At 35.4% G+C, this 23,186-nt stretch overlaps 1 protein-coding gene across 1 annotated transcript in view; it reads right to left on the bottom strand.

The window, feature by feature from the left end:
- The window catches only part of LOC111056308 (probable E3 ubiquitin-protein ligase HERC1), a 151,523-nt gene that overhangs the window by 126,943 nt on the left and 1,394 nt on the right, over positions 1 to 23,186 (bottom strand). Inside the window, exons 3-10 of the mRNA XM_039435338.1 lie at positions 21,375 to 21,521; positions 19,647 to 19,835; positions 15,568 to 15,736; positions 11,893 to 12,160; positions 10,292 to 10,576; positions 9,073 to 9,245; positions 7,785 to 7,978; positions 4,012 to 4,224 (exon numbers count right to left, since the gene is read on the bottom strand). Of these exons, the coding sequence (XP_039291272.1) occupies positions 4,012 to 4,224; positions 7,785 to 7,978; positions 9,073 to 9,245; positions 10,292 to 10,576; positions 11,893 to 12,160; positions 15,568 to 15,736; positions 19,647 to 19,835; positions 21,375 to 21,521 (1,638 nt within the window). The remainder of the gene's footprint in view (positions 1 to 4,011; positions 4,225 to 7,784; positions 7,979 to 9,072; positions 9,246 to 10,291; positions 10,577 to 11,892; positions 12,161 to 15,567; positions 15,737 to 19,646; positions 19,836 to 21,374; positions 21,522 to 23,186) is intronic.

Here is a 23,186-nt window from a genome sequence, read left to right as displayed (position 1 = left end):
TCATAGTACAGCTTTTAATTTTTTCTCAATATTATGTACACATAACTGGCTTTCAATGTGGTCCTATACTTTTTTGCGATAAACCGCATAGTTTTTCCATAAAAGAATAAAATATCTCGAAAAATGTATTTTTTTATTATGGATTTTTTGTTATTTCTCGAATATTCAAGTAATTAGCCGACTTAGATGAAAAGGCTCCCAATAAACGTTGTAGGCCGTTTCTTGCTGAATCCAATGATATATATAGTTTAGGGGTTACGATCATAGATGCGGTGGTGGGAGGGGAGGATAAGTAGCACTGTTACGCTGCGGCGCGGTCCTCCCCCATGATTAATGTGCGTAATGGCCTGTCTATCGCATCGCTCCTACTAGTCTATGCATTCAAATTATGTATTTCAGGAACGCTATCTTATGTATTTTCGATCGCTGAACACGATTTTTCAACTCTCAAGCCTTAATAATTGATAATTCTCATCATAATATACTAATTATGGTCAAAATTACAAACTTCATCTCATTCTGCAAGGAAGCTAAGAAGTGACTGTTTGAAATAAACGAAACTTGGTTTTCAAGAAATAATTAGGATAGAATAAAGTTAATATTTATATGTTTATGTTCTATTGTTTTTATTTCAAATTAATTTATTTTGATGCGCTGCAGGCTAAATTTTATTATTAATTGCACACTGGCCACGCTTACTTGATATAGTGGTCAGTTAGTTTCCAAGAAATATTTGTGGAATTTCTTAGTTCTTCATGGTGGAAATGGAATTCATCATTCATTCATTATCATAATGATTATGTTCAGTATGGAAATGTTAATCTTTCGTGAATCTTCAGTTTGTCGTGGACTTTTGAGAAATTATATCCAATATAATAATAGATATGTGTCAAATCAAAATGAAATGAAAATTTAAATATTCATTCATATTATTTCTAACAGTATTATTATAATAATATTTCATTAACTTTTGATTGATTCATCCATTATGGTATTCCCGTTCAGACTGTTTTGAAATGGTAACAAGTTATTCAGTACCAAAATTTGGGATTCGAATAGTTTTGGGCCATGCCTGCTATTCTTCCCAAACATATATGATTTGTAATTTTATCCACAAATGAATGAATGAATGTATGTATTCCTGCACGTAGTTAACGTATGGATAATTCCTTTATAGACTCTTGCATGTCACATTAATAATCTCTGCCACAGATTTAGAAATCAAGTCTCGATGTTTGGAGAGCATATTATTGGAGTGATTCTTTTACTCTGCTGCTTCTAATATGTTCACTACCTTTGTTTGATTTTAGACCATAGACATGAAAAGCTATGTCCACCTGTATCACTCCATCTTTATTGAGAATTTTCATAACTCTTCTCATCACAAAGTTTCCATAATCTTGCAGCGTATTGAAGTTTTGAAAAGTGAAGTAGGAGTTGAATTCAGGAGAGCCATGTCATCATTATGCGAATTTGTCAACGATATTTAGGGATTTAGTCAAATACACAACTAGTTTCATAGGCCAAGTGAGATTAAGAGTTTTTTTCAAATATCCATCAGATGTTGACAGAGATTGCGGTTATTGTAGAAATGCATGCTGCACTAAAACTTCAATGCTGAATTATCTTTAAACAGCTACCTAGTAAAAATACAGAGATCAGTTCTTTTTGTTCTAGAATTAACTAAGACTAGGATTTTTGTTTGATTGCATCGTGGAGAATGAAAGAACTCTGTTTCTTTTTATAGGTGAGAATACACTTTTACAATTTGCCACAACTATGTTCAGATAAAAATCGTTGGAGACCGAATAACTATTTCTTTCTATACGTTCAAAAGAGAATCATACACTTCTTCACTTGCTTCCAGACCATTGATAACATTATGCAGATTCTGTTGTCCATCAGAGTCTTGAAGAAAAATGTTATGTTCTCTTGAGAAGATTATGCTTCTGGAAATCATTCTCATTTCTCATTATTCTTGTTTTACTTCATTAGATGACTTTCTTCACAGTCTCCAGTGATATCCATAATGATGTCAACATACTTGAACAGAATATCTTTGATGGAAGATTTATTTATGTAGTAGCAGCCATTTTAGGAAAGCCTTTGAAGAACTAGCTATTCCAATCACTCAGTTTTGGATGATCTAATGAGGGTTTGCTCTAAAGCATGATCGGTTGTCACATTTATTAAATTTTCAAGGTTTCATTTGACAGAGAGTCAGTGTATTGACTGTATAGAGTTAATGTTTCCTTATTGGAAATTATTTTTCACTTCTATGGGTATTTTTTATATTTTCTAGATATGACACAGACTTTATAACATAGTTTGTGTGATTGAATGAAAAAATTATGGGATCTTTTCTCGAACAGTTTCTATGTGCAATACAAGAGTCCATCCTTATGACCATGAATACAATTTAAGATAATTTTAAACTATGTTAATCAGTCATAAATATTTCAAGTAGTCATTGATTTTGATTATAAAAAAACTCTACAAATAGCTCCTGACTTCTTTCAAATATACTTTGACAATCTCTCATATTTGAACCGTTCATGAGTCCTTGTAGTTGTTTCATTGAATTGATTGCTTGCTCTCACACCTTAATTATACTTATCTCCCCTCAATAGATTTCCAACAGTATTCTCTCCAAATATTTCAAATTCAACAAAGAGATCTCTCATTCCACTTTCATTCAAGTACCACCCCAAGACAATCAGTCGAACTCAGCCAGATGAGTAGATATAAGTTACAGAAATCAGTTGATAAAGCTGCGTTTACACCAAAGTTATTAACAAAATGTTAATAACTTAATATTTATAGATTCTATTAGATTGAACGGAACTTGGCAAACACATATGTCTATCATATGTATGATAAGTTATGTTCAATCTAATAGAATCTATAAAGATTAAGTTATATTAACATCTCCTTAATAGCTTTGGTGTAAACTCAGCTTTAGAGTTGTATTTCCTTTGTAATCAAATATTTAGTCATATCACATGGGAGTAATTGGCATTATTTGTGTTTCAACTGTAAATTTATATTAAGAAAATATTTTACTCCTGTTACACGGTGCTCTATATGGGGTACCTATATTATTTGTTTAACTTACTCCATTACTTGACTTTCGCAATTCCAAAGTGATCATTGAACTAAATCGAATAATTATTCTATCTTGATGGAATATCAGTTTTTTATCGATTGAGAAACACATATAGGATTCCTAACAGGATGGTTTATCATTACAATGTAATCATAAATAATGATAATGAGATGAAGTTTGTAATTTTGACCATAATTAGTATATTATGATGAGAATTATCAATTATTAAGGCTTGAGAGTTGAAAAATCGTGTTCAGCGACCGAAAATACATAAGATAGCGTTCCTGAAATATATAATTTGAATGCATAGACTAGTAGGAGCGATGCGATAGACAGGCCATTACGCACATTAATCATGGGGGAGGACCGCGCCGCAGCGTAACAGTGCTACTTATCCCCCTCCCACCGCCGCATCTATGATCGTAACCCCCAAACTATATACATCATTTGATTCAGCAAGAAACGGCCTACAACGTTTATTGGGAGCCTTTTCCTCTAAGTTGGCTAATTACTTGAATATTCGAGAAATAACAAAAAGTCCATAATAAAAAAAATACATTTTTCGAGATATTTTATTTTTTTATGGAAAAACTATGCGGTTTATCGCAAAAAAGTATAGGACCACATTGAAAGCCAGTTATGTGTACATAAAATTGAGAAAAAATTAAAAGCTGTACTATGAATAGTAACTGCAGGACAGGCGATTTTATAAACGCGCGTTTTTTACAACTTACCCCCCTCCCCCCAAGCTGTCGACCACCCTGGGACGTGACGACATCGAGTTTCATATACACTAAAAACCCCCTAACAATAATCCGAAGTCAAATTCTCTGCCTCTCTCATGTATGCTCAATGTAAGCCAGCGCCTGCGCTAGGCAAAGCTACGGGACCCGGACTGTACTCACTGAATTTCTGCGAGCAATGAAGCAACTGCTCCTTGACAATGAGACCCGCTTGCACGATGACCAAAGTGACCGTTCCGTCGATCTGTCCGACAAGCAGATGTTCGGCTTCCGCCTCGACACTGTGACGCGTCACTGGCCAACACAGGCACGTGATCTGAGCCCCTGCCTGCGACTCCAGCAGGTATTCACTGCCCACACCAACCAGGCTGATCTCTGCAACATCAGGAATAGAATAGAATAAAATCGAATAGAATTTAGCCAAAACTGATTGATTGATTGAGTACTTTATTTATGTAGATTACAATATATACTGGCTTATACACTTATATACAATGGCTTACAATACAGCAAAATTATAGATGAATTTACATAATATAGACTAAGAAAATAATTATTGAACTGTATATGATATGAAAAAGCAATTTGTAATATTATAACTATAGATAATAATCATATTGTTATGCATCTACATAAATTGGCGGAGCTTTGGACATATCAATGTCCATTCTTCGGAAAGAATATTAAAAATATCCTCTCTACCAAAATACAGCAAAATTATAGATGAATTTACAATATAGACTAAGAAAATAATTATTGAACTGTATATGATATGAAAAAGCAATTTGTAATATATAACTATAGATAATAATCATATTGTTATGCATCTACATAAATTGGCGGAGCTTTGGACACATCAATGTCCATTCTTCGGAAAGAATATTAAAACTATCCTCCCCACTAACTCTCTACAAAATACAGCAAAATTATAGATGAATTTACAATATAGACTAAGAAAATAATTATTGAACTGTATATGATATGAAAAAGCAATTTGTAATATTATAACTATAGATAATAATCATATTGTAATGCATGTACATAAAATTGGCGGAGCTTTGGACATATCAATGTCCATTCTTCGGAAAGAATATTAAAAATATCCTCCCCACTAACTCTCTACCAAAATACAGCAAAATTATAGATGAATTTACATAATATAGACTAAGAAAATAATTATTGAACTTTATATGATATGAAAAAGCAATTTGTAATATTATAACTATAGATAATAATCATATTGTTATGCATGTACATAAAATTGGCATATCAATGTCCATTCTTCGGAAGCAATATTAAAAATATCCTACCCACTAACTCTCTACTCTCTACTGATTGGAGAGAAACAAAATATAGGCTAACTGATAAGTGAAAAGAAGTCAAGTCACAAAATGCCGATTTTGTGTCTTTTCTACATGTTCTTATTTAGAATTTTTTTGGTATAAAGGATTCAAGACTATATGGTATTAGTAGAGTTACTAGTAGTTTTGTGAACAGTAGACCTCACGCTCAGTAAGTTACATTGACCTGTTATGTTTTCTCAAAAATAAAATTAATTTATTGCCATTCTTTTTTTTACAAACAAGTGAAACAAAAACATTCTTATAATGTTATAACTAATTATAATCTAAACTAATTTAAAAACATATTCAACGAATGTTTTCTTTTATTTTGATATTGAAATAATGGGCTCTCCCAGAAAAGCTAATGCTTGAGCTCTGGAAGAGAGTTCAAAAATGTTAAAGGTAATTAGGATGGATGTCTAAGACAATTTAATTAGTACCAGAAGAAACAATATGCAATATAAACACTAGAATATAAATGTATGTACAATATAACAATGTAAGCACTAGAACAAAAAGTCAATTAATCTTCTGAAATCTCAAGTCCGAAGTAAATTTTCCTACATACCCACTCTCTTATTTCATAAATTAAACACTTAGTAAATAAATAATAAATAATTTATCAATTTAAAATATCTAGCAAAAAATCCTAAATAAACATAGAGCTTTCTGTCCTATCGTACCGTGACGTGTCGTCCCGGAATGTGAGTGTGAGCGCTGTTATCAGGTCTGGCTGCAACTGTCTACTAACGTTGATGGAAAGATACATTTTGAAGTTGTTCAATGTTTTTGAATGGGTAGTATTATAGTCAACTGTCTACTAACGTTGATGGAAAGATACAATTTGAAGATGTTCCATGTTTTTGAACGAGTAGTATTATAGTCCACTAGACAGCTGATTTATGATGAATAATTCTATAGTCTGATTTTTACTCTAATATTGGTGTATGAAGGAGGCTCCTTTTTCCTTTTATATTATCCTTGAAATTCAAAATTTCCAAAAACCTTGTATATACGTCGACGCGCAATTAAAAAAGGAACATACCTGTCAAATTTCATGAAAATCTATTACCGCGTTTCGCCGTAAATGCGCAACATATAAACATTTAAACATTAAGGGAAATGCCAAACCGTCGACTTGAATCTTAGACCTCACTTCGCTCGGTCAATTATCATGGTAAAATGGATACATCTCAGAAAAGATCATTCATGTTTGATATAAATGATACAAGTCAACTTATTACCTTAAAAAGTTTGAATTAAATCTAATGGGTATTGGTAAAAAATATACAAGTCAACTTATAACTTCTCCTGAAATTATAACTTCTCCTGAACTTAGCTCCTGAAATTTTTACAGATATAGGACTTGTTGCAGTTGATAGAGCTTATCAATGACTTTTCTAGGTATGAATTTGATCAAAATCGTTTGAGCCGTTTTCGAGAAAATCGCGAAAAACCCTGTTTTTGACAACATTTTCGCCATTTTAGCCGCCATCTTGAATTGCATTTGATAGAAATTGTTCGTGTCGGATCCTTATAGTGTAAGGACCTTACGTTCCAAATTTCACCCACACATACAGACCAATACCCAAAAACCACTTTTTCGGACTCAGGGGACCTTGAAACGTATAGAAATTTAGAAATTGGGGTACCTTAATTTTTTTCGGAAAGCAATACCTACTTTCCTTAGGTACCTATGGTAATAGGGCAAGGAAAGTGAAAATCAGACTTATAACTAGTAGAAATTGGTATTGGTAGAAATTATATAAGTCAACTTATAACTTGGAAGAAGAGAAATAGGTATTGATATAAATGGTACAAGTCAACTCAAATCAAGATCAAAAAGGGTTAAAGCATATTACCTCAAACCATTATCAGACATATCCCCGAAATATTCAGAAATCAACAACTTCTTACATTGCCAATTTACAATGTTTAATGATATAAAGCGGATAATTGACCGAGCGAAGTGAGGTCTAAGATTCGAGTCGACAGTTTGGCATTTCTCTTAATGTTTAAATGTTTATATGTTGCGCATTTACGGCGAAACGCGGTAATAGATTTTCATGAAATTTCACAAATATGTTCCTTTTTAATTGCGAATCGACTTATATACAAGGTTTTCGGAAATTTATAATTTCAAGGATAATATAAAAGGAAAAAGGAGCCTCCTTCATATACCAATATTAGAGTAAAAATCAGACTATAGAATTATCCATCATAAATCAGCTGACAAGTGATTACACAGATATGTGGAGAAGCAAGTCTATTACCGTATTTCCATAAGGTCTATAGTTTCAATCAGGTACTTGTGGATGAGAATACTGCGTGAGGTCTACCGTTCACAGAACTACTAATATAAAAGGAAAAAGGAGCCTCCTTCATACGCCAATATTGGAGTAAAAATCAGACTATATAATTATTCATCACAAATCAGCTGACAAGTGATTACACAGATGTGTGGAGAAGCCAGTCTATTGCTGTATTTCCATAAGGTCTATAGTTTCAATCAGGTACTTGTGGATGAGAATACTGCGTGAGGTCTACCGTTCACAGAACTACTAGTGATTTTCAACTGAAATAGAATCTTACCAGGCAAATACCAGATGTTAATGGTGTTATTCATAGAAGCAGCAATGAACTTCTTAGAGGGCGACCATCCCAGATGATCGATGAGCTGACCGTTCAGTTGACTGCCATAGACATTTTCCGAAAGACGAAACACAAGGGTCTGCTCTAGACTCCATTTGCTCAGCGACCAGATTCTAACCGTACTGTCGCAGCCACTGTGCAAAAATATACATTACATTAGATTTATTTATTCACTAGCCGTCAGGCTCGCTTCGCTCGCCATATCCGTCTAGCAAGGGAGCTCCGCCCCCTGGACCCCCGACTGGATCGTCCAAGAATGAGATTAGCAGGCTCGCTTCGCTCGCCTGCATTTTTATCATATAGGAAAATCCAGTCGGGGGTCCCGACTAAACGTCTGGCTAAACGGATATGGCAAGCGAAGCGAGCCTGACGGCTAGTAATATAATATTCCCAGGATTGAAGTAGCAGTGCCTAATCAATTTTTCCGCGATAAATGCATTTCAATCTTCAACTTGGTGCCAACCTAACAAAGTCAACTCAACTTAATGCCAACCTGACAAAATTATTTATTTAGTTACCAGTTAAAACTGTTTCGAAGAGGTACTCTCTCTAGATTATAGTTCTATATTAACATATTGTATGGCCTTTTTCCAATTACAATTTAGAGAATAAGAAGAATATACATGCTAAAAGACGAACTTTAAACCCTTAAAAACCACCCTTAGTTGAAATATTGCCAAAAGATTTCTTAGTGCGCCTCTAAAGGGCCAACTGATCATACCTACCAAATTTGAACGTTTTTGGTCCGGTAGATTTTTAGTTCTGCGAGTGAGTCAGTCAGTCAGTCAGTCAGTCAGTCTGTGAGTGCCATTTCGCTTTTATATATACATACCATATCGCAGCAAGCATTAGGCTGTGTCGATCATTGTACGAGTGAAAGTATACATCACTTCACAATATCAATATGAGATGATCAACGTAACCTACTCTCAACGCTAAAAGCTCTGATCGCACATTCATGTGTGTTCGTCATGTTCCCGATGAGATCTCTCTCTCATCACAATAGAGAACCGGTCCGGTCCGGTAGATTTTTAGTTCTGCGAGTGAGTGAGTGAGTGAGTGAGTGAGTGAGTCAGTCAGTCAGTCAGTCAGTCAGTGAGTGCCATTTCGCTTTTATATAAATAGATAAGAAGGTTTTCTTATTATCAACAAAGCCAGCAACAGCTGCAAGGGGTACGGGGTTATTAAATTTGAAAAAATAAATAAATATTTTATTGAATGAACCAACCTGGAGGCCAGTACACCTTGCTCGGACTGCCACGCCAAACAAGCCACTCTATCCTCGTGACCTTGGAACAGAGCTAATGTCGAACTGTCCATTACCGAAGTCAGGTCAGCCATATTCAAAGAATCCATCGCATGTAGAGCGGGAAGCGGCGACTTCGAAGACAGACATTTCAGCTGCAAACGGAAACATTCCATGAAGTTCGTTTTTTATGACAAAAACGGTAATTAGATCAAATAAAATTGTAGATAATCTAACTAATAATAAAAAATGTTCTCACTTTTTGTCTAGAACGCAACCAAAGACGATACAAAAGAGCATCTGTTGCTTATAGAAGGAAACATTGAATCTTCTTCTGTATCTTTACGGATGCAACACCACGTTGCTTTTGAGAAGATACAGAAGAGCATCTGTTGCTTATGAAAAGATACATTGAAGCTTCTCGTGTACCTTTCCGGATGCAACACGTTAATTTTAAGAAGATACAAAAGAGCATCTGTTGCTTATGGAAAGATACATTGAAGCTTTTGAGAAGATACAGAAGAGCATCTGTTGCTTATGGAAAGATACATTAAAGCTACTTGTGTATATCTTCGGATGCAACACGTTGCTTTTGAGAAGATACAAAAGAGCATCTGTAGCTTATGGAAAGATACATTAAAGATCCTTGTTTATCTTTTCGGATGCAGCACATTGCTTTTAAGAAGATACAAAAGAGCATCTGTTGCTTATGGAAAGATACATCAAACATACTTGTGTATTATTATTATTATTGCACGAAAATCCAAAATAAATGCTGTAAATCACCCCGAAGACTTCTGCTACTACAAATATTGACAACAGGGTAACCAGCTAGATGGAAATTCGATGAATGCTACTACTAAAAATAAATTATTTGTCCGCCCGGGAATTTCCATCTGTATACTTGTGTATCTTTTCGGATGCAACACGTTGCTTTTGAGAAGATACAAAAGAGCATCTGTTGCTTATGGAAAGATACATTGAAGCTACTTGTGTATCTTTTCGGATGCAACATGTTGCTTTTGAGAAGTTACAGTAGAGCATCTGTTGCTTATGGAAAGATACATTGAAGCTACTTGTGTATCTTTTCGGATGCAACACGTTGCTTTTGAGAAGATACAGAAGAGCATCTGTTGCTTATGGAAAGATACATTGAAGCTTCTTGTGTATCTTTTCGGATGCAATTATTACTAGCACTAACCAGTTGTTGGGTGGCCCATTGTCGATGCTTGCTTTCGAGTCGATTGGACAGGACACACGCAGCCAGAGCATTCGCCAACAGCAGTGGACTGATTTTCGCCTCCAGTGGACTCTGCGGTGATGGCGGTAGAGCGGGGGAAGCCCCAACCGCCTCCTCCTTCTCCTCCTCACCTGCTGATGACGTCAGCGAAGTTCCGCCGTTTCTAGTGAGCAGCGACACTAGCGACTGGGTGACTGCGAAGGTCGACGGCGGTGTGTTTGAAGCGATAGCCACTTTCATTAGCTCCTTAACATGCAAAAATAAAAATTGATTTTACCAAATTATTCATTTTGGCTTTCCGAAATGGGGCGTAGTCATAGTCATTGTCACAGTCACGTGTGAATTGAATTTTAAAAAAACTAGAAAATTAAACACAAATAAAATAAAGAGACAATAGAGTAAAGTTTCAGCTATTTTGAATTTTTTAGAAATGTTCAATTTCGTCAAGGAAAAACGTTTCCAATTATAGAAATGAGAAAATAAAAACTGCGACTACGCCCCGTTTTGGAAAGCTAATTTTCTGACTCCAGCTGTTTAAAGTCTAGAACTAACCGACCCTAAGGGTCATTTGCACAGTGACAGTTCAAACTAAATTTCATTTCAAACTGGATTAAATCTGTATCAAGTCTATTTTGTTATGATTTGTTTCATTTTTAGTTTAAGCCACCAGTTGATTAAATTTAGTTTAAGCTTTGACTGTGCAAACGGCCATAAAAAATCGGTAGGAAAATGACCGAAAAATGAATGACCGAGCAAAGTGAGGTCTAATATTTAAGTTGACGGTTTTGCATTTCTATTTGTGTGTGTGTGTGTGTGTGTGTGTGTGTGTGTGTGTGTGTGTGTGTGTGTGTGTGTGTGTGTGTGTGTGTATGTCTGTGAACACAATAACTCCATTCCTAATCAACCGATTGACTTGAAATTTTAAACTTAAGGTCCTTATACTATGATGATCCGACAATAAGAAATTCAATAAAATTGAATTCAAAATGGCGGATAATTACTAAAAAACCATGTTTTTCACGGTTTTCTCGAAAACGGCTCTAACGATTTTCTTCAAATTTATATCATGGATAGCTATTTATAAGCCCTATCAACTAACATGAGTCTCATTTCTGAGAAAATTTCAGGAGCTCCGTAATATTACACATACGACTTTAAACAGATGGAGTCAGAAAATTAGCTTTCCAGAATGGGGCGTAGTCGCAGTTTTTATAACAGTAGTTGCAGTTTTTATTTTCTCATTTCTATAATTATCGGAAACGTTTTTCCTTGATGAATTAAACATTCCAAAATAATTCAAAATATCTGAAACTTTACACTATTCTCTCTTTATCTTATTTTGTGTTTAATTTTATAGTTTTTTTAAAATTTAATTCAAACGTGACTGTGACAATGACTACGACTACGCCCCGTTTCGGTAAGCCAATTTTTTTACTCCAGCTGTTTAAAGTCTAGAACTTAGTAAAATCCCGAGCTCGGAAACCGGCCCTTAATGTTGTAAACTATGTATACTTTTGTAAAAGAATAAGAAAATAAATCAATTTCAATTGTAGCCTACTTACATTTGCACACATGAGTACGACCAGCTGAGAGGCGTTGTCGTCACAGCTGGCGACAGCTGTCAAACAGCTGGCCAAACAGCTGAGGCTGTTAGTGGTGGAGGGGGAAAGGCAGCTGGAGAGCGGGTCCAGTGATGACGTCATCATGGAGGAGGGCGATGACGTCATGACGGTGTGGCCATTGGCAATTAGACACATGAGGCGCACTAGCTTCTGCGCATCACTCAGCCCCACCCCTGCCAGCGCGCTTGATATACTGCACATTGACCCACTATAACACAATACATGCAAAAATATTAATAACAAAGAAACACTATAGTGAGGTCCACGTTATAATGGCAGTGAAGAAAGATAGGAAAAAACGTTGCCAAGTCTCTCCATTTTGCCACTGACTGTACACAGCTGTTACTCAATTAATCTCAAATTGATCACGAAAATATATTCCCATAATTTGATTCAAAAATTTGCTTTCATGACAGCAAAACTTGCAAACCTGAAATGGCGGCTAATTTAAAAAACGGTGATACAATCTGAATTTGAAAACAACAGAAATTGAGTTATTTGGTAGGTATTCTATTCCAATTTCCTTTAAAAATAATAGAAAATTAGAAATACTATTTAAAAATAAGTAATTTCAATGGATTAATTCTGAAATAACTTTTCAATATTATTTATACCGGTACGAGTAGGTCTAACCTATATGGGTAGGCTAACTGAAGCATGGATGAAGTCTAGGATGGTTAGTAATCAACTTTTAAAATGTCATTTCAGGTATTTTAATTTGTGTTTCTCGTTCAGTAATGTTTAAAAATTTTTTCATTGTTTCAAAAATGCATTTTAAATCAATTATACAACTTGTGTACTCAGTATTTTGATAGAATGAAGAAAGAAAATGGCGGCTGAGAATATGGTTTGTTCAGTTTTGTATAGTCACTGTCAAAAGTAAATATAAAATATTCTGGCAAATAGACAACATTGCAAAGCGCGAGAGAGATAGTGATATCTGTTTTGTTGCATGATAGAAAAGGACAGCAACAGTATTGTCAATCGTACACTGCCATTATAATGTGGACCTCACTATAGAGGCTAATTTTCTAGTCCAGTTACCCAGTTTTCAAAATACGAGCTCTGCTAACTAAATGTCTCTTTCAAACCTTTTCTTCCACTTTTTCAAAATATAATACCCCTTCTACTACTACTGAACCTACTGAACTACTGCACTACTGAATCTAACCCGAATATTGTCTTTTCTAATATTATTAGTTATACTAATAACTGTTTTTGACTAAGGGCCAGTTGCATGTCTGTCTGTTAAATATGGACATTAACGTCAATTAACAAATCAGCGTTAATTTTACGGATTCATTTCTGTTCCACCAAGATCGTTCAGTTTTTAATCCCGGTTAAGTTTACCGGTTAACTAACCAAGATTTCAACGGTTTCACAATCCGGCAACACTGTAATTTAACTGACACAAAATAATTAAGGTTATTTTATTGAAGCGGTAAATTTGAAAATGAGAAAATATTACCAAACGATCATGGTCCAATATTATTAGACAAAGAAAAAATGAGTTTGATTTCAATTCTAATAAGAGAGAATATTTACATAATAGAGAACTGATAATGATAGGTATGTTTTAAGGTAAAAATGAGGTTATGTTATTGAAGCGGTGAATTTGACCATTCAATACAGAGGCATGCGCCATGAAAATGCTCTGTCTGTCGCCAGTGTCAAGTGCTATGCTGCTAACAGACGACAACAGAACAGATCGAAAACTAACCTCAAAAATCAGAATCTAATTTTGAATGCTGATATCAGCTAAATGCACTTCTCTATTTTATTAATGAATGAAATAATTCATTCATATATTTAGCCCTTACTTCGATTTTTTTAGTTTTTTTTACCAAAAACTTATTGGAACACAGCTATCAGTAGGTACCTAACCGGCGTTAGTTAGATTTAATTCCCCGTGAATGGCTTGTTAAAAATCTTTTACGTCGATTAGTTTAACCAGCGTTATTTTTCGATTTTTACCTTTGTGCAACCAAATTTTCATCTTTTCAACTAATCGCGGTTGAAATGGTGCCAACTAAGTTAATCAGAATTGAAAATTGTTTATGCCGGTTAGTTTAATCGGCGTTATTGCTTGAAAATTCTGTTTTGTGAAACCAAAATGCATTGGTTAGCACTAATCTCGATTAAAGTACAGCATTTAATCGTGATCAAACATTAACCGACGTACGAAAAACTGGGGGTAAATTGTTAAACATTTTCTTGATGATAGAGGTTAATAATTTATTTTATATGTTTATTATACAGAGTGTTTCAGAAGTAGTGTAGAACATTTTAGGGTATTGTTCCTGGATGATAGGAGACTACAAATGTCGTATTTGAAGTGTCCAAAACTCAGCGGTTATCCTTATAGCTGCCATTTTGTTTTTTTCACTTAGGAATTTTTATCTCAAGAACGAAATGTTGTATTGATATGGCATGAATATTTATTCTATAAAGACTCAACTTTAAAAAGTAGAATAAAAAATTTTCAAAATGTTGGCCATTTTAAATTTTTGATTGCAAATTTCACGAAAACCGTTCACTTAACAAAAACTTTACAAGAGACAGAAAACTTAGCAAATCTTATCAAGATTTCAAGGTTACCTTATTTATTAACACGCGAGTGTTAATTATATGATCTACTTCCTGCAAACTTTAAACAGATTTATCATCCTAGAAAGTTCAAAACGATAGTACACAATTGGTTGATGAGCGAAGGAAGACAGAACATAGAAAACATTATTTTAAATAACAACTAACCAACTAATAACTTACCAAACACTAACTAATTAATAATACGCACAAAAAAACTAACAAAACCTACTCTAGAACATGGTACGCCATAGTGGAGAAGGTCAATTTCCACACAGAAAAAAACTAAACAAGTAGAGGACACATTAGAAGAATTTTTGTAACTAACTATTGTATGTAATTTATCTAATATTTTGTGTAATTGATGTTGTAGTTTGTTTTTTTTTTGGAAATAAACATATATTTATTTATATACTATTTACTAGTATATAATAACATTATACATGGAGGAGATTCCAAAAATACATACTGCAAATTTATTGTTAGAATTTATCATTTTTATGGGATAAAATAATCTACTCATGAATGGAATGAATATACCTTCTTTATTTCACTAATTTTTCGACATCTAGATAGAATAAAAAGTTTAAATCAGAAGATGGAATATAAAATAGGAAGATAATAGCTATATATTGAAATTAGTAAACGTTCATTCTGTCATCCTCAAACTGTTCAAGGACTCAAACTGTTCAAGATTGTCTAGAGGACAGTCATAGCGAGGATTACATGAGCTGCCAACCTTGGAAAACGAAAATTCCCAAAGCTACATACAAAAGTTACAATATTGTGCGGCAATTTGCTGCGCGCGCGACTACTCGCGTGTTAAAGTAGGTCAAAGAATAACAGATAAATAAATTCTTTTTGTACTGCACTGCTATTATAACGTGAACCTCACTTTAGTTAATAAGCTTGCATGAGAAGATTAAAATTTCGCACAATTTGGCAACATGGATATTCTACTCAAGTCTCAACTTATTTTGAACTAAGTTTCTTTTGCAAATAAATTTAAATTCATGAAACTTGACAAACCTGAAGGAAAGCAGTGAAACAACATTCATGACAGCAGATCGGGCGACAGTCACTTGTACCTTGTGGGAGATACGCTGTAGCAAGGCTATTCGTTCCTGTATACGAGTTTCCATCTTGATCAACTGAATCAGGGGATTTGCATTCAGTTGTCTGAAACTCATTGAAGCACCTGTAACAAATGTATTTATTTATTCAAAACACATAATCATAAAATGATTGGAAATGCAATATTAATGGCAATTGCTCAACTCACACTTACGCGACTCAAGAAAAGAGACTGCAACTCTATAGTGAGGACCACGTTATAATGGCAGTGGATGAAGATAGAAGAATAGCGATGCCGATTCTCTGCATTAATTAATTATATTACCATACTGTCAAAAACATAATTGGCATCGTTGTGAACCTAGAAAAGGATAGTAACACCGGCTTTGTCGAATGATAGACAAGGATAGCAAAACCAAAGTTGATCAAATACTGTCATTATAACGTGGACCTCACTATAGTCTCTTCTCGACGCAGCATGACGTGTTTTCAAATGGTGACACTCAGACCAGTCGATTCTAGTCTCCGCGACCTCACAACTGTGAGACTGAGTCGAGCGTCGACTCGACATGTTGGTCAAGCCTCGACTTGAGTTGCGCAGTACCGTGCATTTTCAATGAGGTGATGTTTTATCCTTACAGTTGTGTTGTGAGTGATGTTGTGGTACTTTTCCATAATGAAAACACAAATTTGAAATTGTCAACCACTTTTTAAAAAGTGATTGACAATTTCAAATTTGTGTTTTTATGATGTTTTATCATTTCAGATAAGACAGTAATAAGAATTAGATGAGATAATGGGCCATATTAATAAAGTTGAGCATTTGCTTATACTTCTAAAATATGGAGCATTTGCTTCATTTTCTTTGAATAAACGTGAGCAAAACCTTTTGCTCATGCTCATCAGAAACATTTTTTGAGAATTTGTTCAAAAGTAAAAGCTTGTACTCAAAATTGTATGAATAGACTAGAGCATTTGCTCAACTTTTGAAGCAAATGCTTCAAAAAAGGTGAGTCTAGTCTAGAGCAGCTTATCACCTTTTGCTTATAGTAAAATGGCTCAACTAATACGTATGAGGAAGAGGAAACTGTACCAGATACGATCACAACCGTATTTTTCATTCATAAAAAAATGAGCAAATGCTTTTGCTTTGAGAACTATAAAACTCTTTTTAGATTCAACCATGATATAATCACCATTATTCCTACATAAGAATAAATACAAAAGATCTGATATATTTACGATATATACGTGATCTGTATTATGTTAACATTCTGTGACAATAAAGATATTTATGTATTATTCATTTTAGATATTTATTATTCATTTATAAAGATCACAAAATAGCCATCACAAAATAGGAAATGGGCATTTAAGAATATGAGAGTGTAGAAGATTATAAGAAGGCTATTGATATTATAAGAATATGCTGAAGATTATTATAGAGATGACATTTTTTCACGCTATTATTTCAAAATTCTAAACTCAACTAACCTAAAATAGAAAACTATTCATAAATAGAAAACAGAGCAGACGACACAAACACAAGCGGTGCCCCCTACTTGCATATTTAGCGCTTCCGTGAGCTATAAAAACAAAGCATAGCCTACTCTACTCAGAGTTGATGAGTAGGCTGTGAACAAAGTAAGGCTACAAAAGCGAATCAGCTGATGAAATTTTTTCAAATACGTGAGCATTTGCTCCAGAGTTCAGGAGCATAAGGTAAGAGTATAAGGTAAAGCTTATTCATATAAAAATGAGCAAATGCTTTTGCTTCTACCTTTTGCTCATGAGCAAAACCGTATGCTCCATGCTCTTGTTCATGAGTATTTGCTCTGGTTTTATTCATATGGGCCCTTGTTTTTGAGAAGATACAAAAGAGCATCTGTTGCTTATGGACTACATTAAAGCTCCTTGTGTATCTTTTCGGATGCAACATGTTGCTTTTGAGAAGTTACAATTGAGCATCCGTTGCGTATGAACAGATACATTAAAGCTCATTGTGTATCTTTTCGGATGCAACACGTTGCTTCTGAGAAGACATTGTGTATCTTCTCGGATGCAACATGTTGCTTCTGAGAAGACCATATCATATTCATAATGATTATTATAAAATTTGTTACATGCTGAGTATTGACAAATTTAATCTTATATTACTAATTAAGTAAGGTTAGAAAATGGAGTAGCATGGAACTGAAGTAGTGACAATGAGCAAGAAAATCGTCAGGTCGAGAGACTGGAGTATCCTCGACTGGAGTCGTACGATTTGAGTGGAGGTAGTGTGAGTTGAGTCATAGCCCTTAATATTCAATTCCCGAATTTTGATTGCAAATTAGTCTAAAAGAGGTTATGATTTTTCAGTACTTTCAAACTTGAAAATGTATCAGATTTGAAAAATTGTACGACAATCTGTATGCAAGCGAACTATTTTTCTTTAGTCTCACTATACAGAGTGTGTTTAGAAACTCCCTACCAATATTCTAGCATTTTTCCTGTGTGAAAAACATATCTAAATATCATATTTAAATTGTCCCGAAGTTTTCAGTTACTCACACAGCGGCCATTTTGCTTTTTTCACTAATTATTTTTTTCTAAATAATGGTTGAACATACGAAATTGAAACTTTGCACAATCATTTATAAGAACTAGACAAAGCTACAAAAAAATTATGATAATTTTTCAAATTCATAAAACAAAATGGCGGCTATTTAAAATGTTGTTTCTTAGATAGCTCAGAAACCGTTTGTTTTACAAAAACTTTACAAAAATAACTTTTTTAGTAAATTTAATTGCCTATCGATTGGTACCAGATTTTTAAAGATTGGACCAATATTAACTGAGATATGGCAGCTATAGTGGTTGGTGACCAACCATTAGAGGGTTATGTAACATTATATTATAGTTTGAAATGACCTAAAATCGCTTACAATTAACATACAATGCAAATAGAGATTGTTGTAGAAGATACAATTGAGCATCCGTTGCGTATGAACAGATACATTAAAGCTCCTTGTGTATCTTTTCGGATGCAACACGTTGCTTCTGAGAAGACATTGTGTATCTTCATTGAGGCGACTCATTGAGGCTGGAAGGAGGATGTGGCAACGTTACCCACGACTATTTGGCCAACTGCTCGGAGGCGAGCAGGCAGGTGTGCAACGGAGCATTTTCGTGATTGAGGATCCACGAATTGGCAATCCCCGGACGGATTTGATGAACCCGGGCGGTTAGTCGACGGAGCACCTCTCTGTAGTACTGGTCGTTCACAGTTTGGCCGGGTTGCACAAACTCTTTGTGAAGAGGTGCTCCGTCGACTAACCGCCCGGGTTCATCGAGTCCGTCCGGGGATTGCCGATTCGTGGATCCTCCATCACGACAATGCTCCGTCACACACCTGCCTGCTCGTCACCGAGCAGTTGGCCAAACAGTCGACGGTAACGTTGCCACATCCTCCTATGGCACCACCGGACTTCTTTTTGTTCCCCAAGATCAAGAGACAACTTAAGGGGACGCGGTTCGGGACTCTGGAAAACGTTCAACGTGCTACGACGAGGGCTCTAGACAGCATAGAGGTTGCCAACCTCCAGGGAGCGTTCAGGGATCGGAGAATCCGGTATCAGCGTGTTATCGACTCCAATGGGGACTACTTTGAAGATTTCTAAAAAAAATTGTACATATTTTGACAACTTAAGGGGACGCGGTTCGGGACTCGTTCAACGTGCTACGACGAGGGCTCTAGACAGCATAGAGGTTGCCGACTTCCATGGAGCATTCAGGGATTTGAGAATCCGGTATCAGCGTGTTATCGACTCCAAAAGGGACTACTTCGAAGATATTTGATGAGAAATTGTACATATTTTGTCAATAAAAAATTTCCTGACGTCAGTCCGGTTACTTATTATACAGACCCTGTATCTATAATTATTATCGTCAAGGAAATAAAAAATGTATCTTGAATTTGAATTTTATAAATTGATAAAAAACGCATTTTGCGTGATTTTGCGGAGAGTGATTGGGTATTTGGCAGCACATACCGTTGGTGTGATTGTCAGTGGTAACTTGCGGCACACTGCCAGCTCCGAGTGGATCGGGCTCGGCGAATGCGATTGGGTCGGGCAGCGGTGACTGCATTGATGAGTAGATCTTGTAATAATTGTCCAAAGCCTCCAATTGGTCTGTCACGTTACTGCAAGTTGGTGCATCCAGCCACACTGAAAGTGGATCTGCAAATATTCAAAATTGTCTATTTACTTAATCACCAAATACAGTCGAACTTTGAAACACTATCTTGAATTACATTTATCATAGAGAAACAATTATAAAAACAATTAATAAAGGAGAAACATTTCACCAATATTCGACCAGATACAGGAATAATTGGAGAGATGATGCACACCGTAGTACCATAGAGAAACAATAGCATAAGTAGATATCCCATGATGTAGGGCGTTCATGTCGCAACGTTTACTGTTATCTCAAGCCGATTACGGTTGATTATTGACGATTTTTAGTGTTTTGTTGAGGAGTGTATGAACGGCACAATTTGAGAGACTACCAGTGTCACACAGTTGCATAGGAAATAACTACGTGGACTATCGGCTTCAGATAACAGTAAAAGTTGCGACATAAACGCCCTATACCATGGCATATCTACTTATGCTATTGTTTCTCTATGCATTTATCTTCTAAACTTAAATTTCTCATTTATAGCTACTACAAAAAAATCTGGTGTGGCGCACTCACACAACTTTCCTTGCCGTTATGAAAATTGATCACCTGACGCTAGTGTTCACGCGCATCTCAAGTCTACTATCTACTAAACTTATATATCTTATATATTCTCTAAACTTATATATTCTACTAAACGTATAGCTACTATCTTCTAAACTTAAATTTCTCATTTATAGCTACTACAAGAAAATCTGGTGTGGCGCACTCACACAACTTTCCTTGCCGTTATGAAAATTGATCACCTGACACTAGTGTTCACGCGCATCTCAAGTCTACTAATCAAAGATATGAGCCAGGACAATACCGCTGGAGACACAAGAGTTCTGATATCTCTACATAGTGAATGATTTAATAGAATCAACAGTTGCCAACAGTTTGCAATTGAATAATCACATTTTCTCGAATTTCGAGCTTATTTTGAATTTTAGGTGAAAAGGTAACTGAACATTAATTGTAGAGATTTTCATGCTCAATCTTTTCCACTCGAAATTTTTTGTTTGAATTGTATCTGAAGCCTGATAATTGAGAATCTAAAATCAAACTTTGCATAGATGGTACAGTGCTCCTGAAATTTTTACAGATATGAGACTTGTGGCAGTTGATAGAGCTTATCAATGACTATTTCAGGTATAAATTTGATCAAAATCGTTGGAGCCATTTTTGAGAAAATCTAGAAAAATCCTGTTTTTGACAATATTTTCGCCATTTTAGCCGCCATCTTGAATTGCATTGGATCGAAATTGTTCGTGTCGGATACTTATAGTGTAAGGACCTTAAGTTCCAAATTTCAAGTCATTCGGTTAATTGGGAGATGAGATATCGTGTACACAGACACACACACACACACACACACACACACACACACACACACACACACACACACATACCAATACCCAAAAACCACTTTTTTGCACTCAGGGGACCTTGAAACGTATAGAAATTTACAAATTGGGGTACCTTAATTTTTTTTGGAAAGCAATACTTTCCTTACCTATGGTAATAGGTTATATTGAAGGACGGGCGGGCCTTACCTGGTCGGTCTCGATCGGACATCTCACTGTCAGGCTCGACGTCACTTCCATCGGACTTGTGCTCTAGACATTTGTGACAAAGAGCGTAGAGGGTGACCGCTGCACTCACCACCATGGCTCTACCACAAGCCAGGCTCACTGCAACATCTGCACAAGTGTATCAACACAATATGATACTGTATCACGACAATATGAATAGTATAGAATGACTTCTTTACAGCCTGGTTCTAATTAGTAGAGTTAGGCTCAACTCACACTTACGCGACTCAGGTCGAGAAGAGACTCGACTCTATAGTGAGGTCCACGTTATAATGACAGTGGATAAAGATAGGAGAATAACGATGCCGATCCTCTGCTTTAATTAATTATATTTCTACACTGTCAAAAACATACTTGGCATCGTTGTGGACCTAGAAAAGGATAGTACCACCGGCTTTGTCGAATGATAGACAAGGATAGCAAAACCAAAGTTGATCAAATACTGTCATTATAACGTGGACCTATAGCGTACAAATTTTGTTTTGCTGGCAACGCCAATATTATATATTAGATTATTATTTAGTTTCAATGAAAGCTTTTGTAATTTTGTTAGTAAATTTGTGATGTATGAAACTGAATTTTGTTTCCCATGTATTTGTGAATCTATATATATAAAAGCGAAATGGCACTCACTCACTGACTGACTCACTCACTCACTCACTCACTCACTCACTCGCATAACTAAAAATCTACCGGACCAAAAACGTTCAAATTTGGTAGGTATGTTCAGTTGACCCTTTAGAGACGCACTAAGAAATCTTTTGGCAATATTTTAACTCTAAGGGTTTTTTTTAAGGGTTTAAAGTTCGTCTTTTAGCATGTATATTCTTCTTCTCCCGATCTCTTAATTATAATTGAAATTTCCATATCATATGTTACTATAGAACTATAATCTATATAGAGTACCTCTTCGAAACAGTTGTTAACTGGCAACTAAATTAATAATTTTGTCAGGTTGGCATTAAGTTGAGTTGACTTTGTTAGGTTGGCACCAAGATTTAAATGCATTTATCGCGGAAAAATTGATTGGGCACTGCTACTTCAATCCTGGGAATATTATATTACTAGCAGTCAGGCTCGCTTCGCTCGCCATATCCGTTTAGCCAGCCGTTTAGTCTGGACCCCCGACTGGATTGTCCTAACATAGTATGATAAAAATGCCCAAATGAAAAATGCAGGCGAGCGAAGCGAGCCAGCTAATTTCATTCTTGGAGATCCAGTCGGGGGTCCAGGGGGCGGAGCCCCCTGGCTAGACGGATATGGCGAGCGAAGCGAGCCTGACGGCTAGTTATTTATATGAATTTGTCAATAAATTTGACTTTGAACTGTTTGTTTGATAACTCTCCATCAATGAGCATTGTAGAAATGAATGCTCATTGTAGGTTTGTAGAGTATTGAATTCTCTGAGATGTATTATTCTACTATAGTAAGGTCCACGTTATAATGGCAGTGGATGAAGATGGGAGAATAGCGATGCCAATTCTCTGCATTAATTAATTTATATTTGTACACCGTCAAAAACATAATTGGTATCGTTGTAAACCTAGTAATGGATAGTACCACCGGCTTTGTCGAATGATAGACAAGGATAGCAAAACCAAAGTTGATCAAATACTGTCATTATAACGTGGACCTCACTATAAAATCGAGTTCCTACCCAGGGCAGAGCCGATAAATCAAATTAAGAGTATGTTCATTATATATATATATATGTATAGTGTGGTCCACGTTATAATGGCAGTGGATAAAGATAGAAGAATAGCGATGCCAATT

This window comes from Nilaparvata lugens, chromosome 9 (assembly GCF_014356525.2).
Source record: "Nilaparvata lugens isolate BPH chromosome 9, ASM1435652v1, whole genome shotgun sequence".
Lineage (NCBI taxonomy): Eukaryota > Metazoa > Arthropoda > Insecta > Hemiptera > Delphacidae > Nilaparvata > Nilaparvata lugens.
This window is presented reverse-complemented; position numbering and strand designations above follow the sequence as displayed.